The 19022-nt window shown below is 41.9% G+C and overlaps 2 protein-coding genes across 2 annotated transcripts; both read right to left on the minus strand.

Moving 5' to 3' along the window:
- Positions 1-3031: 3031 nt before the first annotated feature.
- Positions 3032-9909, minus strand: LOC107284239 (caveolin-2). Its single transcript, XM_015812266.1, has 3 exons — positions 9568-9909; positions 8711-8898; positions 3032-4361 (listed from the first exon to the last, which is right to left on the minus strand). The coding sequence occupies exons 1-3, from the start codon at positions 9718-9720 to the stop codon at positions 4211-4213; spliced, it is 492 nt and encodes a 163-aa protein (XP_015667752.1). The 5' UTR covers positions 9721-9909; the 3' UTR covers positions 3032-4210.
- A 3926-nt stretch (positions 9910-13835) lies between these two features.
- On the minus strand, positions 13836-17994 carry AVPR2 (arginine vasopressin receptor 2). The gene is made up of 3 exons (XM_015812217.1): positions 17983-17994; positions 15331-16186; positions 13836-14038 (listed from the first exon to the last, which is right to left on the minus strand). The coding sequence occupies exons 1-3, from the start codon at positions 17992-17994 to the stop codon at positions 13836-13838; spliced, it is 1071 nt and encodes a 356-aa protein (XP_015667703.1).
- Between the last annotated feature and the right edge of the window lie 1028 nt (positions 17995-19022).

Consider the following 19022-nt stretch of genomic DNA (forward strand, 5'->3'; position numbering starts at 1 on the left):
TGACCAGTTGAAGTAAGTTGTGTGAATGCAGCCTCTGTAGTTTTAGACAGAACCCCACCCCTCCCCTGGAAAGCAATACAGCAGGGGTGTCAAACTGCTGGCCCACGAGCCAGATGCGTCATGGCGAAACCATGCCCACCTCATTGCCGGCAATGGGAAAAAAATCACGATACATCGCGACACGTGACGTGATGTGGCGAGTTTGACACCCCTGCAATATAGTGTAGTAGTGTGCAGAGAACTGAACGAAAGCCTCATTTTGGCCACAAGCATTCCTGCTGGATAGTTATTCACAAATCATCCCTGTTAGTAGAAGCATTAACAATATGCACCCTATGGTGCTAATTAGATAGGTTTGTTGTTATAGAAACAGCTAGTACATATCATGATATAATTATCTTGGAATATGAGCTTAGCTCAGCCATAAATGAATGCTAATAGATACAGTATATTTGAAGCAAAAGCTAGATTTTTGAAGAAATGCATAAAAGACAAAGTTTTAAATACATCTTGAAGAGGGAGAGAGTAGAAGAGAGAGGTTAGGGGAAGGAACTCTCAAACAGAGACTGATTTAACTTAGAATAGGTACAGTGAGAAACAAACACAAGAGATAATTGTCAAAACCTTTCCCTCTCAGCTAGCCCTGCCATTTGGTTAAAAAGTCTCTTAGGGGTAAAGAGATGATGCAATCTCTGACACCCACAAACAACAGGTTTTCACCCAGCACTAAACAAAGCAATGGCACTTGAAATGAGTACAGCATTAACTCCCATCGCTATGTACTGTAGTTAAATTTAGCAGCCACTGGTCATTTCTAGAGGGTACAGGACTCCTCTGCCAGGGAGGCAAGAGAAAGATCACAGGGTGGGTGTCCCCCGCGTGCAGCTGACTCTGGCATCGGCACCACCGTGGCCTCCTGCCAGCCCAATGCCATGCTTGAGAAAGAGAAATATGTGCCTGTAACATTAGCCTTGCTGCATGAGTGCACGCAGCTACTTTGCTGCCAGCCAAAGCTTTAGGGGACATCATCATGATGGGCACCAGCAGCTGTAGGCTGTACTATCCCCAGGGCAGTGGGCAAAAGAAATGTGGCATTTTAAGCTGTGGTCTTATCATGGAGATGTTTGTATATGCATGTGTCTGATTGGCTGGTATTAGGCAGAGAGCAGAGGCAGTCATTAAATCTAAGGCACATGTACATGGACAAGTACCAGCCTGCATTTTGTATAAATAATTCTACTGCCATTTCAGCTCCATCATGTGACTGGGGAAGGGGGGGCGTTTCAATGGTCATAACTTCAAGGACCAGTTGTAACTCACTTTTTTCAGCACTATCATAACATCAAGTGGTAGCTGAATGAATGGTCATAAATCGAGGACTACCTGTAAAGTTTAATTCTTGGCAGCTGTATTACAGGACGATTTAAGAGCAAAAATTGGGGGATTGCTCTGGCTTCATTTCCTCTCATTGTTGTCAGCCTATGAAATAACTAGTGTTAATTTTATTACTTAATGTGTGATGGTATGGTCTTGGTGTGGAGAGGAGGATTGGGGGATTTAGCCCCTTTCAAGTTGCCTGAATGATAGGTTGCTGCTGTGAAGGTGCCCTGCACTAGGTCACTGAGCTGTATCTCAACATGGTTACGTGGGTTATCTTGGAAGTCCAGTTAACCTATGTCCCAATTGCTTGGCAGGCAAATTGGGAAGGTGCGGAGGTGGGGTTCAGACTGAAGCAAGAATTGATCACATGGTGCATCAAGAAAACTCCCTCCACCTTTCCTGATTTGTCAGCTGGGCTATTGTGGGTGTAGATTTGGTAGAACTGCATTCAGAAATGACCAAGTGACTGGTCACAGGGGCTGCCAGGAGCACTGAGGATTGCCTCATCCAGCCCTCACCCTTTCACCGCACCTTCTGATCTGTCATTTAAGCTACAACAGGAAATTGGCAGACTTCTGGTCTATTTCACCCCAGATCTCAAATACTGTAGATAGTTATTGTAAAGGAATGGCAGTCTTAGCAACATGCAGCTGCAGCCAGCAGTTTCCAGAAATATTCTGGTGAACAGTTGAAATACTGCTGGCATAGGCAAGAGAGTATCCCCACCAAGTAATAAAAACAGTAGTGATGGTCATCACTTACTGATCAGAATAGGGACTGGTAACTCTGTTGTTAAGCAGTGCAGAAATTAAACATGATATCATGCAACCATGCCAACTTAGTCGGTCCTGTCGGGTTTGGGCTGCAGTTGTAACTGAATCACCATGGGTTGTTAAGCACAATGTTATATGACTCTGACTTGCGGCTTCCTGCTGGTTTCTCCATTGACTTTGCTTATCGGAATCCAGCTGTGAAGGTTTCAGATGGCAATCACATGACTGCAGGATGCTCTGACCGTTGTAAATGTGAGCCAGTTGCCAAGCATCTGAATCATGATCACATGACCATGGAGACACTATAGTAGCTACAACTTCAATGACTAGCCATGAGTCTTGCTTTTCAGCACTATTGTAACTTTGGTCACTGAATGAGTGGTTGGTAAGTGAGGACTACTGTAGAAAGCATTCACCTTGCACAGCTGGAAAAACCCAACTCTTTCCCAGTACATTGACCTTCACGAAGAGACTGCTAGTTCTGCATTTTAAACTTAGATCTAGTGCTCTTTTGAAAAATCACTAAGTATATTGTATACAAACAAGTCAAACACTGTTCCAGAAAAACACAAGGCTCAAGTCCATCGGAAAAGTACATAATGCCTGAAAGGTCTTGTCAGATGTCCCACTGGAACTGGGTACCTGATGTCTTCAGTAGCCCAAGCCAAATGGCCATGAAAGACAAGGCCCAGTGCCCAGAGGTGATGGGTTGTTCCCACAATAACCAAAGGAGAAAAGGAAAAACATTACTTTGAACCAAAACAGTGCAAGGGCAATGTAAGCTGCCCATGTGGTAGATGAATTGTAACAACAGTTAATGGGGTGTCTTTGTGCCATGGAATATGAGTTTTTGCCCCCAAGACAAAGCAAGCAGAAAGGAAACTAAGCAAAGTTTATTGTTGTTCAATCTGCAGGGGTGGGGATTTAACATAATATTAATTCCAGTTATTAATAAGGGAAGGGCTGGAGTGAATCATCTCTCAGAAGCGTTCTGGAATTGGAAGCATTTCCTTTGCAAACCCCACTCTTAAGTTATGTCTCATTAGTGGGATTTATCCCACCTGATGACCTCCAGAAGTGGTGGGATGACAACTTGTAAGAGAACATTAGATTGGGAATGGCTGAGTTGGTGGGCTATTGCCAATCTGTTATCCTTATCTTTTCCCAATGTGGATATGCGTGATGTGGATTGGAGAGTCACTGAGGGATAAGAATTGAGGACTGAATACAGCTCAACTCTTGGGAGAATTCAGAAAGAATCTTCTGGACTCTGAGAAATGGTGGACCATGGAGCAGAGAAGGCTTTGGCTGGCCACAAAATGGCTGCCATTGTTAGCATGGTACTGTAGCACAAAATATCATTTTATTAGAGAGCAAACTGGGGAAGCTATTTCCTAATAACCTTCTCCAGCTTTGCAAAATATTGTTGGCTTTTGCCTTTGGAGGGGGAGAGAAGTGGCATATTTCAAAGAAAGTTGTGTCCTGAAAGCGCTCATTATGTTTACTTTCTCACAATGCCTGTGTGAGTCCTGGTGGAATAAAGAGAATGCTAAGATGGTGCTTTGCTTTGCCCACTTCCCATTTGACTTTTTTTTGAAATAGAAGAATCGGGTGTGTGTGTGTGTGTTGATAAAATAAGGTGATTCCCAGGTGGTCAAAGCATTTTTATGCCATAAGAACCACATAGCCTACTTCTGCCTTACAAAATGGAGGTGCATAGGCTTGGGGAAAGGACTTGCCCATTTTAGTTTCCAAATGGAAAGAAAAAAAGGAAGCATCATTCTGAAGCCCTGTTTGCAAATCTGGGCAGAGGAGAGGGGTTTGGAAAAGAAAAGGTGGGAAGAAGTATTTGGGAGTCTACCCTACCATTCATTCTCCAAGAAGGCTCCCTTTCCATTTTTTTTGCCTGTCATTCCCCACCACAACTCCAGTCCCATATTTCAAGGCCTTGGTTAAAAAAGTCCCTTGGTCAGTCCTTCTGGAAATCGAACATATTCAGTGGGTTGCATAATGAGACGTCAGTGCAGCATAGATCTCGATGTAAGAATATCCTTGTATCACTTTTGAGTGACTGTGAGGTAGATGGCACTGCAGCAGCGTCCCAGGCTAGTGAAAAGAGGGGCTATCAAAACATCCAAGATGCTAGCCCAGAGGGTGCGAACTGGAGGCATGGCCATTGTACACAACTGAATGCAAGGCATCACACACCTGTTGTGGGAAGAAGAAGGGAGAATTTAAAAAGGTTGGCCTTCTAGACAAACCTTCCCTACTCTTCCTTAATTTACACTTCAGTAAACCAGCTGTTTCACCGAATCTATATCCTGCTTTTCTGCAATATATCAGATAGCTAACAACAAGTGTAATGAAAATGAAAAATAAAAGACAACATAAAAATAAGAGGTATGCTCAAAACAATGAAAATTCTATTAAAACATACCTTAAAGGTATGTTGGTAATTCAGACAAGTAATGCATGAACTCATACAATTAACATTATGGAGCTAGTTTGGTCTAGTGGTTAAGGTGCACCAAGCTAGAGAGACCATGATTTCAAGTTCTGCCTTAGCCATAAAAGCCAGCTGGGTTAATTCAGGCAAGTCCCCCTCTCTCAGCCCATCCCATAGGGTTATTGTAGAGAAAATAGGAGGAGGAAGGGGTATTAGGTATGTTCACCACCTTCAGTTATTTATAAAACAAATAAAGGCAGGATTTAAAAAAATCTTAAAAAGTGGGTAATGAGGAAGGAGCTGGCCCTTTGACATCCTTTGACAGGAATGCTCAAGCACGAGAGTGACAACAGAGAAGGCCCATCTTGTCTTCCTACAAAACTCTACTTAGATTAACCAAATAGATCAATTAAGCCTACCATTTAGATTGTTTTGGACATTATTTTCCATTATATAACATTTTAATACTAGTATTTAATACTAGTGCTGAATTTGTTTTGTATTTCACACAATCATAACATTTTTATTTTGGATTGTATCATTTTGATTTGCATATTTATCTAATTCTAAGAAATTCTTATGTTGTCATAAAGAAGATTGGTTTATAATGGGCCTTCAAACTTGGCCCTTTTATGACTTGCGGACTTCAACTCCCAGAATTCCTCAGTCAAGCACACTGGCTGAGGAATTCTGGGAGTTGAAATCCACAAGTCATAAAAGGGCCAAGTTTGAAGACCCCTGGTTTATAACTTTCCTTCTAACATTCCTGTTTGCTGCATACAATGAGGTTCTCTGTCCAGAATAAACAGATATATTTTCTTCCATGTAATTAGTTTATATTACTAAAGTCCTTATTTGTTTCAGGATTATGATTCTTTTTGTGACTAATTTTGGTGACAACTTTGGAGTTATTGTTTTCCCTGAATACCCTGAATGTTTGCATTATTCTTATGGCAACAGTACCATAAGAGGCTGAGGTTGCAAAGCATTCTGGAAAAATGCAAAGCAGACATCAAAATTAGCCCTGGTGTTGGCTCATTTCTTGTTTTGCAATGGCCTAATTCCTCAGAATGCCTTAATTACACAGCAGCTACTCCTTGTCTGTCCTTCAGTGCCAAAGTCCTTTGCTTAAGGGAAATAGTGACAAACATCTCAAGTATATACCAAGTGCACTCACAATTCAGTCCAAGATAATCTTATACATATATTTGTCTGTATGCCCATGCCAGCATGGTGTAGTAATTAAATTCCTGGTAGGAAGTAGGGCAGGGATGGCGAACCTTTTAGAGACCGAGTGCCCAAACTGCAACCCAAAACTCATTTATGTATTGTCGGGTGCCGGGTGGGCATGGCTGCGGTAGTAACGGCAGACTGGGTGGGACTAAAAATTTCAATCAATTACAACTTTGTGAGATCTTTTTTTTTTTTCCCCCGCAAGAAGTTGACATTGATTGATGATTGAACCTTTTTTTTTTTGCACACGGCGGCAGAGGCCCAAAGCGAAAAGGTTTTATAAAACCTTGCTGAAGGCCTAGGATTGGGGCAACAGCGTGCGTGCCCACAGAGAGGGCTCTGAGTGCCACCTGTGACACACGTGCCATAGGTTCGCCACCACGGGAGTAGGGAGACCCACATGCTTTCAACCTTAGACTGGGAAAGTAAAAAAAATCTATCAACCAACTTGCACAGGGCCAACATGGTAAATTATGATTCATAACCTTCAGAGAAGATATCTTTATCTTGCTTTGAATTCCTTTGGGCTGAAAGTAATCTCTCTCTCTCTCTGTTTGTGTGTGTCTGTCTCTCCCTCCCTCCTTCCCTCTCCCTCTCTCCACAGAATGGGGAAAAGAGTGGGGCTAGCTTTAAGAATAGATAGAATGCAGAATTGCTGGTGCATAATTTAATCTCCTTTGACTGTTCTACAAGAAGACAATTGTATTTCTCACTCTCACATGGCATCTCTGGGTGACCATCTTGCATTGGAGATGTTCTTCCATGACTTTCTTCAGTTCCAGTCCCTCAACTCACATGCAGAAACATAAGAGTTTTTCTAATACGGAACTGTGGAAATTTGCATGGGGCTGTCTTTTCTGAATTAGTAAGAAACAGAAGGAACTGAGATGTAGGCAAAGGGGTTTTTTAAGGGGTGGAGATATCTTAGGCCTAATGTCCTCACCCTGAATGGCCCGCTTTCTTTCTCACCACTGTATTTATAAACTCTATCTTTAACTGAACCAGGGTTTGTTGAATTTAACCAGATGTGTAGGTTCATACAATACACTTAGACTTAGCCATAAACTTAGCATCATTCTCTTAGTATATGATGCAAACTTAATCCCTAGCAATTGTTTGCAATTACAGTGGTGATAAAAAAGTAACTTAGTAATCAATCTTCTCATTTATGACTTTCATAGGTCTGTAAAGTAAAGAAAAATTGAACTAAGATTGTAAGCCCAATTGCGGTTTCACTTAGCAACCACTTCGCTTAATAACCAAATTGCGGCTTCAATTGCAGTTATTCAATTGCTAAATGAATACCTGTACTGTAATTTTCTTGCCAGATTTTACCCCATCTCTCAAGTCTGTACAGTATCAGCCCTTGCATATTCCTTCTCCCACATCCTTCTTCTGTCAGTGCAGAGGGCACTGGAATCAATAATTGGGTTCTGCTGTTGCTTTCCATGGTATTTATGGCTACTCAAGAGAGACATGGGAAGGCCACTATAATATCTGCTTGCAAGTGAGAAGTTTTGAAGCCTCATACACAGTGTATAACGTCCACGTGCTGTGGAGATTTCTATGGCCAATTTGAGTACTACAAAGCTTCACTCTGCTCATCCAATAACTAAAACTATTTTCTTAAGAAAAAATCAACAGGTGTATTTTCCACTTGGCTGCAAAACTCTCCCATATTATAGGTTCATTCTACAACCTGCAGGAGGACTTGTTCCCATACAAATGTCTCTTCCCTCTTACCAAGATCTAGACTGCAAAAACCCAGATACCAATGAGGAGGGCTTTCTGGTGCATCTATTGGCCATCTACAGTAGATCTTGAATAATAATAAATTTGAATAATAATAATAATAATAATAATAATAATAATAATAATAATAATAATAATAATAATAATAATAATAATAATCTTGTAGTCCAGATCTGTCTGCTCTGCTGGTATGGAGGTGTGGAGAGGAGGTGGTCTGAGAAACACAGTAATGCAGGAAAAAAGAAAAATCTGACACAGATGTGCCATGGGGCAGAAGGTGATCTAGGAGATGCTGGTGGAGTCATAGTCAAGGAGGCTGAGAATCTATATGTGATGTTGGTTGGTCATCTTTGTTCAGATCAGCCTTCCATAATCTGCTTGTGGTTGACTGAGTTAGGGAAACTTTCCTCTTTGTGATTGCAATATGTCATTTATGATGCACCTAATATCCGCTAAGGTAGCATGCAATAGAAGGAAGATTGGTGATAGTCAGGAATTGATCTTTCCAGGCCCTTTTTTGCATTGGGTTTACACAATGCAGATGTGGCTGATTATTGGTAGTTTGCTATGTTGTATAAATAGAGCTAGTGAGGTTGTTTTATGGTTTGGCGTGTTATATAAACCCAGACAAAATAAAAACTCTAAAAAAATTATTCTTCATTATATTAACATATATAGATTAGGTTTTTTTTTTTAAAATGTCAATCTAGAAGTGGATTCTTTTTACCTTCTTCAGGGATTTATTTTTTTTACTCCCCATTTAAGTTCCCAGTATTGGCTTCCTAGAGGTCTCCTATCCAAATCCTCACCAGATCTGTCCCTACTTATGTTTTTCAGAGATCAGTCAAAATCAGCTAGTGCTGCTGTTTGCTTGTCGGTATACAAACTGAGGTGATTAGATTAGTTTAGTAAATCATCATCATGGATCAGAAAGTTATACAAAGATAACTACCCATGTGGATGCAAGTAACCTGAGAACTATCATGGCCTATTGCAATGGTTGATAGTTCTCCTACTGATGATTAAGAGGTTGCTTTGTTTTTAAACCAACCAGGAGCGCAGGTTGGCTGGAAGCACTAGTAAGTCCAAGTGATGTTAGGAGACAAAGCCAAAAGAAGATGCTCACCAGATATGGAGACAGCCTAAGCAGGCAAAGAGAAAGCCTGAACACAAAGAGACTGGCACAGCACAGAGCAGTGAGATAATACGGTAACACCAGAGGCGGGAGCTCTCAAAGGTGATGTCGCTCCAGGTCCAAATCCGATCAAAGGTACGGAACGAGGAAGGTTCTGCAAGGATGTCGGAGAATTCCAGCTACCAAGAAGAATGGGAATTTGGTTACTAAGGCTTCCTCACTGGACAGATTAGATTAGATTAGGCAGAGCAAAGAAGCTGGTTATCTGTGTTTGTAGACATAGTATTGTCAAGCTCTGCTCTGCAGGACATAACCCAAGAAGCAAGAATCACACAGACATTAAGGATTTTAATGCAAGAATAAGCAGAGAATTTAGGCAACTGCAATACAAAGCCCAAGCCGTAATTTATTAAAGAGTTCATTATGGTGGAGTCTCTTTGAATCTCTTCTTCCTGAGCATTAGTAGCTTGGACTGAACTGCTAGTTATGAAATAAATTACTAATAAATTCCATCCCTTTCTCTATTCACTATATCTAATATTCCTCCTCCTTTCTGAGATTCCCCACAAATACAGGGTCAAGTGAGTGTGTGTGGGCATGTATATATGAGAAAAGAGAATGACTGACTAATGATGGACTTTGAGACATATTATAAGAAAATCAATCAGGAAAGACAGAACATTTGGGGCTGAAGAAGGGAAACATAAGTAAGCCTGCATTTCAAAGGTGGGAGGAGACTGAGTTTTAAAGAGGACATAGCTCCCTTGCTGGACAGCATGGCTTCTTAGAGCTGTGTTCTTATATCTTGGACATCCCAAACATGGTTATACTTTGGTTCCCCTTCTTACCTTTAGATGTTGGTTGATCCCATGTGGATCTCGGGGATCGGTTTTGGGTGGTATGTTGACAGTGGATTGCAGGAGCATATTAGTTCCTGGTTCTTGCAAATGAGGATCTTCTGGGTCTAATTTATACTCCGCCAAGTATTTATCACTGATCATCTTGAGAATAGCTCAAGGGTTTTCAGAATGGCGGATCCAGGGATGCTGTCAAGTACCTCCTAATACATGAATCTATGGCACTTTCCCTTTTTACAAACACTACGTCTTATTTTCCAATTATCCTCCCTGTCTGTCTGTCGTGCCTCCTCACACTATTTTATTGCTTTACAGGAATCTGACTCCAGTTCTATTCTCAGCTTCAGCCAACATAGACTGGAAGGAAAGGCCAGTCAAGGAGGGTGGATCTTGGCAATTGCACACCCCCATCTGGTATTTTCAGCTATGAGGCAAGCCACATGTGTAGGGATAAGGGTTATAAATATGTCACTGTCCCAATGATCCTTTGCTGAGAGATAGAAATGAGGGGAGGAGGATAGGCCAGCTAAATATACAAGAAGCCAAGCTATTCTTACAACAACCGAGATTAGGATGGAGTTCCATGGATTAGAGCAGAAGAATTCCAAGGCAGAATAATTATGCTGATGCAGCCAAGTGGGTTTCATCAATGTGGGGTGCCATCTAATGGCCACTGAACTCCTCATAGATTTATAGAGTAATGCAGAAGTGAAAAAAAGATGTTTTTGTGCAGAAACTGAACAAATCCACATAACAATAATTAGGAATACAGTAGTTTGCACGTTATCTGGATTCATGTACTGCGCAAAGCCTTAGTTTATTAAACAAACTACAATTGGTCAAGTTTACAGAATGTGCTAAACCGTAGATTATGGCTTAAAGCTAGAATACTTAGGCTCACACAATATGCTAAGCCAGAGTTCCCCAACCTTTTTGGCTTTGCGGCCCGGCCCAGATAACGCTCTTTCATTAATAAACTTTTTAACAGAAACAATTCATCCTTGATTTTCTATTGGTTTGGAAATTAAAGGGCCATTTTATATTGAATAAAACATTTATTTCTTGTAATCTGAATGCTGATCCTGTACTTATTCTTACAATGTGGGCCAGTCACTATCTCTTTAGCACAATCTATCTAACTGGGTTGTTATGAAGGTAAAATAAAGGGAGAGCTCCGTATCAGCTTAAACTCCTAGATGATGTTTTAAATAAATAAGGACAATAAATACACTTATTTACAAGCAGGGATTGGTAAAGGGTCCCAGCCCCTCTTGTAATATATAGAAATGTTATTTATGTAATGGCACACAACACAGAATTGAGTTCAGTTATTTCCTAAGCAAACTTATGGGCTGCTTTTTCTTGGAGGAAGAGATAATGCTAAGAGTGGATCAGGATATGATAATATTTTTGCCATGTGACTTAAACTATTCTGTGGATCTGTTTCTCTCTAGCAATGTTATGGAGTCAAGTTAACTAAATCATGCTTTGTTCTAGTCCTATGTGCATATTTGCTTTGGCAATTTGATTGTGATTTGGTTCAAAGCATCAGACTGACTCAGATGCTTCCAGATTGATTCATGTACCATGTAATTTTTCTGAACTGAACTGACTTTTTAAATTAGATTGATTTGGTGATTTAATTTAAAGCTTTGAATTTGCTTGACTTTGTAAATTGAATTTGCTCAGCTACATCCATTGAATTAACTTTTGAAGAAGAGCTTCAGAAGAGAAGAAATGTTAGGGTGCAGTGACTTGAGACTGCTTGAGGGCTCATCTTCTACCCAAATGTCTGTTGTGAGACTAGGCTGAAGTTGCCATAAGCTGAAAATGGAGCAGGCACATAGGTTTAAATTATTCCCACTGCATACAGTCACACAATACACATGAAATTATGCCCTGGGTCCAGCATGGGAGGAATTGGGTATTTAATGGATTCTGCAGAATCCTTCAACTATTTAAGAAAGGGCTACAGGAGAACATTTTAAAATAATCTATTTGGGTTTAAAGGGATCTATAAACTATTCTAAAGGGATCTAAAGATGGAGAATGACATGCAATTCTCCATAATTCCAAACCTTTCTATAGTGCAGTGATGGCGAACCTTTTAGAGACCGAGTGCCCAAACCGCAACCCCAACCCCACTTATTTATCACAAAGTGCCAGGGCCGCATCAGCATTGTGGTGCCTTCAGGGGGGGCAGGGAGGCGCCTCTGGCATGCAAAAACCGGGGGCGCAAAAATGGGCCACTGTGCTGCAAGGCGCAAAAATGGCCACCACCGTGCCACGGGGTGCGAATACAAAGCGCTGCACCACACAAGAACAGGGCTGGGCTAGTGAGTATCATGCAGGCACTAGCTCCGCCCCATTTGCAGCACATATGTGCTTGCGGCCCTGTGCACGCATGCACGCATGTAAAATGCTTCCCCCTCCCTTTTCTTCCAGTCCACCAATTGACAATGGTTGGTGACCTCTGCTCTACCACCTCTACTCAAGCTTGCTAGTTGGCCGCTTCGCCTCCTTTGTGCTGGGCGGAGCTCCTGCTCCGGGCAATGGTGGCAGCCTGATGGACCTGCTGCTGCTGCTGCTGGTGGCGCGCGTGCCAACACAGAGGGCTCTGAGTGCCACCTCTGGCATGCGTGCCATAGGTTTGCCACCACTGCTATAGTGAATCCATTTTGAAAGACCTAGCACCGTCATTCAGGCACCCTCTGAGCATTAGGTTCATCCTGGTGCCTTCCTTCTCTGCAGGAAGCCTTGTGATTTTTTTACTGGACCTGTGAAGTTTTTCTTGCATGTTTCCTTCGGAAGGCAACTGTCCTGCTCTCAGGAGCCTCCACTGCCTACAAAACTTTCAGTTGGGCAATTCTTACCTTGTTCTCTCTTCCAATGAGAGGAGGCGGCTGTTTAAGTATGGAAAATGCCCCATAGTAGTATACCCTTATTGCTATGTTGTAGTTTTAAACAGAAAAAAGCTGCAAAACCCTTGCATTTGTGACATATTTGGCTCTACCACTTATTTCGAAGTACATCCATGACCTAATTACAAGGGAGAACTTCAAAAATCCACCTATTATTTTAACCCTTCCATTTTCCGGCTCACACATGAGTTGTCCCACCTCATCTAATTGAAGACTCTAAATCTGTTCTATTATTTTGGAATCCAAATCCTTTTACTTTAGCTTGTGGGGTGTTCAAATTCTATTTCACACAGCAACAATGAAGCAGCGTGCCAGCGTGGTGTCATGGTCCGTATTAAGAACCAGATTCTAATTCTTTATGCATGGAAGTTGTCTTCTGTGGCCTTGTGCCAGCCATTCCCTCTTAGCCCCAGCTTTGTCAACAGCTGATTATACCCCCCCCCGCCCTTGCTTTACCATGTGAAGTGTGTGAGTGCAGTGCAAAAATGAATGGACCATCCCCCTGCAACTGTATAATAGAAATGCAAAGAACAATAACAACAGCAGTGGCATTGTAGTTTTTGATTTTACTCACTCACTGGTTAGTATTGATTTACATCAAAAGGCAGATACATTCCCATGGCATCTGCTAGCTCCAATCAACACAAACCATAGGCCAGTAGAAAAGTCTTCTCACAAAATATATTGAAGCCCAGGAAATCTCCATAAGATCATATGTGGCTTATGGGCTGTCTGCCCTCTTCAATGGAGCTCTGAGGCTGGAACAAACACCTTAATTTACTTCATGGTAGGACACAGCCTCCTTTTTAAAAAATTGAACCCCTAAGACTGATGAGGAACACATCAAACAAAATACTGGCTGGTTTCACACAGTACTTTAAGCAATGGTATATTTTTTTTTAAAAAAACTGTGATTTGTTAATTAAATAGCAATAGCCAGATTGGCATGTAATGCTAAACCATAAACCAAAGTTTACAATGATTCAGACTTTTATGTTACCTCAAAGCCAACCGAAAACATTATAGAGGAAACAGGATATTGGAAAAGGAAATTGTTTCCCTAGTAACTGCTCCAGTGTTGCCCCCTTGTAACAGATTATCAGATTATCAGGAAATTCATTCCTTGGCAGACAACAACCCCCCCCACAATCCATTCAGAAGCTTTGTCTTGCCAATGTCAGTTTTTTCTGACACAGGTTCCATTCACTTAGCGTTGCTGAGCAGAATCGTGTCTCTGATGAACTGAGAGCCAGCCTTAGGCAACCTACTGGTTGCTGAGAGTCAACCATTTTGCAGGAGTGCCCGTCACACCTGCCTTTCTGCCTGCAAGCTGCTGTCTCAGGAAAGAGTGTCTCGGCCCAGTGAGAAGCTGCCTGTGAGAATGGAGTCTTCATACAGGGAGCCGACTTGCCGATGGGCCCATCTGGGGCAGAAGATTCGGCGCAGTTCACTTGAGATGCTGTTGCTGAATGTGGCATAGACCCAGGGGTTTGTGCAGCTGTTGAGGCTGGCAACAAGCATCAGGAGAGTGAAAGCTGGGCCTGGAGTAAATAATAGGAATGAACAACTATTGGAGTTACCAACAGAGGTTAAGATCATCAAAGTTTATCTTGCAACTTATTCAGTAAAGGCAGATCCATCATCACCGAGGAACTAAAAAATGTGCTTGGGATTAAAAGAAGAACTTCACATGAGAGTTTTTCTCTAGTCAAAAACTAGTTACTCAACCCAGCCCTTGGTTAACTTCAGCTCTTTCCATATGGAAATGTAAGGTAATGTGATGTGATATAAATACGATATACTGTAAGTAATACAATGCAATGCAATGCAATTCAATACAATCAAAATACAGAATAAAAGGCATGATTCACTGCATTTATTTGATGCATGTATTGTTTGATTGGTGCTTAATTCCATGTTCTGCTGAATTAATTCAGATACTTTTGCGTGAATATTTGATTGTATTGGATTACAAAATAAGAAGACAACAACTTTAATCTAGGATCAGGGAAGTGGCAGGCAAATTATGAAGGGAGGGCTGGGATATTGGATCAATATCTCTAGTAGGTAGTCAAATCAGAAAGCAAAGTCTCAGAGGAACCACAAAAATATCAGGGGAGAAAATAACATCACAGACAGACAGAGAGACAGACAGACAGACATTAGTCTCGACATTCCAACAGACCTATGGAGAGGTTCTGAGTATGTTATCTTTACATATTGTGCTAAGCCTGAATGTTAAAAATATGTTTAAGACTTGCTGGGGTGTAGTAGTTAAAACAATGGATTAGAACTGGATGACTCTAGGTCAGCGTTCCTCTCTCTCTCATTAGGTTGTTATTCAGTGGTGGGATTCAGATATGTGAACAACCGGTTCTCTGTGTGGATGCCGCTTCTGGAAGTCCATTCTGGGCCTGGGCAACAAAAAATTAGCTACCGGTTCTGCCGAAGTGGTGCGAACCGGCCGAATCCCACCACTGTTGTTACTACTGTAGAAATAAAATGAAGGAAATATCAATGGATGCATTACTCCAGGGTGGGAAGGAAGGAAAGGAAGGAAGGGGGAAGGGAAGGAAAGGAAAGGAAAGGAAAGGAAAGAGCCTCCTGTTCATAAAAACTGTCATGGGAATTAGCAGAAAGAGAAGGGGACCCCCCCCCCTCTTTTCCTATGCTGTTTTATTGGATAAAAGAGCCTTCCTTAATCCAGTATCCTGCAAATGAGTCGGACAAAGTTCCATCATTCCTCCTGATCAACATGGCAAAAGCCACTAGGTTGGGGGAATCTAGGATACAATCTGGTTAAAAAGCTGTTACTGAATGCTGCATAACCTACCTTCAGTAGGAGCTTGAGGATCCCAAACAGCCCATAGTTGTACTAGGAAGAAGGGAGCCCAGCAGAATACATAGGTGAGCACAATGACCAGTGTCATCTTAAGAGTCTTAGCTACAGCACCAGATATAGGGGAGGGCCCTTGTTGGCTCCCCCTGCGAGACAGGGCTGCTTCTGGCCCCAAACGCAGGCTGCGGTAGACCTCACAGAAGATCATGCCTTGGCAGGTGGCAATGAAGAAGGTGGGAAGGAGGAAGACCATCAGAGTCATCCAAGTGACATAGGCCCGGGCTCCCCAGGGTTCAGCAAAGGCTGCCCAGCACTCGTGGGCTCCGCTGGGCAGTTCTGTTTTAGAGAAGATGAAAAGCTGTGGGAGGCTGAGAAGGAAAGATGCTATCCATGCCAATAGCACAGGTCGATGCCGTGAGGTTGTCCCTCTACGAAAAGCCAGCATGGGCCGGCAAATGGCACGGTAGCGATCATAGGTCATGGCCACAATAACATAGGATGAGGCAAACATACCGACCACCTGCAGGTAAGTGATGGCACGGCATAAGATGTCGGGGCCTTGGAAGCGATCAGTGATGTCCCAGATGAGCTGAGGGAGCACCTGGAAGAGGGCCACTGTCATATCGGCCAGGCAGAGGTGTTGGATGAATCGATGCATCAGGCTGGCCCGGCGGCCCTGGCGGAACAGAGCTCCAAGCACCAGGGCATTGCTCAGAGTGGCCAGCAGGAAGATGGAAGCCAAAATGGCAATTTCAGCCTGAGCCAAAGCATCATCACGGTCATCGGATGGAGGGAGCGAAGCATTGGAAGGGGGTCCTAGAAGCACAGAGGAAGTGTTTGGCATTTGGTCCTGCGAACGTCACAAGAAAAGAAAAGAAAAAAGGTCAGATCTGTCCATTTTCCCAACTTCCCAACTTCTCCAACTCCACCAAATGTTGGCTGGGAATTCTGAGATTTGTAGGGTGCATTAGAAAGAAGGTGATTTTTTTTATAAAAAAAATAAATGTTGTATCCTTCTGTTTTCACTCGTCTTCCACTTTGTTATTTATATATTGTTACAACAGATATATAGATAATCCTCGACTTACAATTATTTGTTTAGTGTCAGTTTGAAGTTACACGGTGCTGAAAAAAGTGCTTAAAATTAGTCCTCGCGCTTATGACTGTATCCCTGCAGTCATGTGATCAAAAAAAGCACTTGGCAGCCAGCTTTTATGATGGTTGTAGCATCCCGGAGTCTCATGATTGCTATTTGTAACTTTCTCAGCTGGTTTCCAACAAGCAAAATCAATGGGGAAAGCTGGATTTGCTTAATGACCATGTGACCCGTTTAACGACTGTGGTAATTTGCATAACAAACCATAGCAAAAAAAAGGTGATAAAATGAGGTGTGGTTGACTTAATGACTGCCTGGCTTAGTGACAGAAGTTCTGGTCCTAATTATGATTATAAGTTGAGGACTCCCTCTACCAACCTCTGTTTTTAAAAAGTCTGTGTATGGTAATGTTTTACAGAAAGGGCTGAGTACAGGAAATCCTTTATCTTACAGTTATGGTTACTTATTGGAGGCACCTTGACTGAAGGTGTCTGCATCTTCCTGGACATCTTTTCAGATTAGCTGAAACCCTGAGACTTAATTGCCTTTAAAATAAATTTGGTTTTCAGATTTTGAGCCAACATCTGTAACTGTACTTTGGTGCAGGTATACTGGTCTCAGTCTTCCAAAGCAAAGAGCTAAAGCTTTGGCAATTTGGTTTATATTAGCCATTTGTATCAATATAGTAAGTAGGTAAATGCAACAGATAAAATTGTCGGGGTGGGGGGAAGGAATTCAGATTTTTTTTTTCAAGCCATGGTACCTGCTAATGAGAAAAAAAAATCTCAGAACCTCTAATCAAGAGGCGAGGCTACAATGACTGAAAATTGGCAGTGTTAAGTGAATCTTTTCTTTTTCTCCTTCCTGCCTTTAGTCTCTCGCAAAATCTCATCAATTTTTTTTACAGAATTGTAAAACAAATACACAACACCATTTGAAAAACCCTGAATTAAGCTGTTTCCTATGATGCTCTTCTTCCAAAGCATCATATCTCCAAGCTGGCAGAAGGTAGATAGGAATCTACTACAGCATTTGGTACATTTCTAACAGTTGAATCTTTTAACAACAGTAACAGCATGATCCCTCCACCCATCCTGAATAAATCTGCCAAAATGAAGAAAATGGCATGGAGCAGAGCTGGATAAATCGGAGTACGTGTTGTGTTGGAAGCCTATGAACTCCATTCATTTTTGGTCCACAATAATTTTGGGTTGCTTTGTGAGGATTGAAAAAGAGCAGAAGGAAACTCAGAATAACAGAGTTGGAAGGGATCTTGGAGGTCTTCTAGTCCAGCCCCCTAGTCAAGGAGGAAACACTATACCATTTCAGACAAATTGTTATCCAATCTCTTTTTAAAAATCTCCAGTGTTAGAGCACCCACAACTTCTGGAGGCAAGTGATTAGTTGTTCTTAATTAGTCACTTAATGCTAATTTAAGCCAGCATTTGAGGAAGGGTACAGGAAGGAAATAGACAGGCAGAGAGCAACATTTAAAGTCCAGGTTTAAGCTTGCTGCCTTGATGTTAGATTTTCCATACTCAAACCCTTACCTTGTCATTCATAATCGGAGCATCAGCCGGCAAGTGGCTTCAACCAATAAACCTTACTCTGCCAGTTGATGGTTTGTTTGCAGATCGCACTCAGGGCAAAAGAGAGGAACTGGCCTGCTCAGAGAGGTCAGGAAGAAATCTGAAGGAAACCAGGAATTCTTTCCTGGATCTTTCTGAAGAAATTGCTTCACCTTTTTCTTAATGTGATATAGTGAAATGTAGAGCTTTCAGTAACCACAATCAAGGAGGAGGAACCCCGGAAAGAAGGGGGTGGGAGTAAGAGAATTAATTACACTGACTTTTTCCCACCCTCAGGCAACACTGCTGGTAGAAGTTAACTTGCTGACTTGACTGAATGCCAAACACACTGGCTTTGCACAGTCTTTCCCAAGAGTGAATGAAAACTTTCAGGGAGGAGGAGGAGGAGGAGGAGGAGGAGGAGGAGGAGGAGGAAGTAGCAGTAGTTCAGGGTGGGTATTAATAGTTCTCCTCTCCTCCACTGTATTCCCCCCAATTCTAGATCTTTCAGTTTTCAAATCAAGAACGAGTTAACCTGCAGCATCATGATTTATATAATACACTCCAGCTCTTGAAATCAAGGTGTCCTCTGTTCCAGGTGCTTCAATTGGTAGACTCCACTCCTTCCCATGGCAAGACTTGCACAGTTTATTAACCTACAACTTGCATGGGCATGGATTAGGTCATCAATTCTGATGGATTGTTTGCTTAACTCAGCATAAGAGAATTTCATAGGTAATACACCACCCTTTCCCCACCCCCACCCATCACCTTCAGTATCTGCTATGCAACTGTTTAAAAATATAGAAGTAAAAGAAGAGAAAAACAAATCACCAAGTATTGTTGACCTAGTTAGATCCCCAAAGCCTTGAGTTATTAAAGCATTTTTTTCTTTCCTCATTTAGTTATACATCATCAGACAAGACAACATGAGACAGAGAGATATTAATGTTACACCTGGCCTAAAATCTCACCTCCAGTTACTTTTGCCAAATGCAGATTCCTGTACTCATGCTGATTTG

Source organism: Protobothrops mucrosquamatus, unplaced genomic scaffold (assembly GCF_001527695.2).
Source record: "Protobothrops mucrosquamatus isolate PMUCROS unplaced genomic scaffold, P.Mucros_1.0 scaffold76, whole genome shotgun sequence".
Lineage (NCBI taxonomy): Eukaryota > Metazoa > Chordata > Lepidosauria > Squamata > Viperidae > Protobothrops > Protobothrops mucrosquamatus.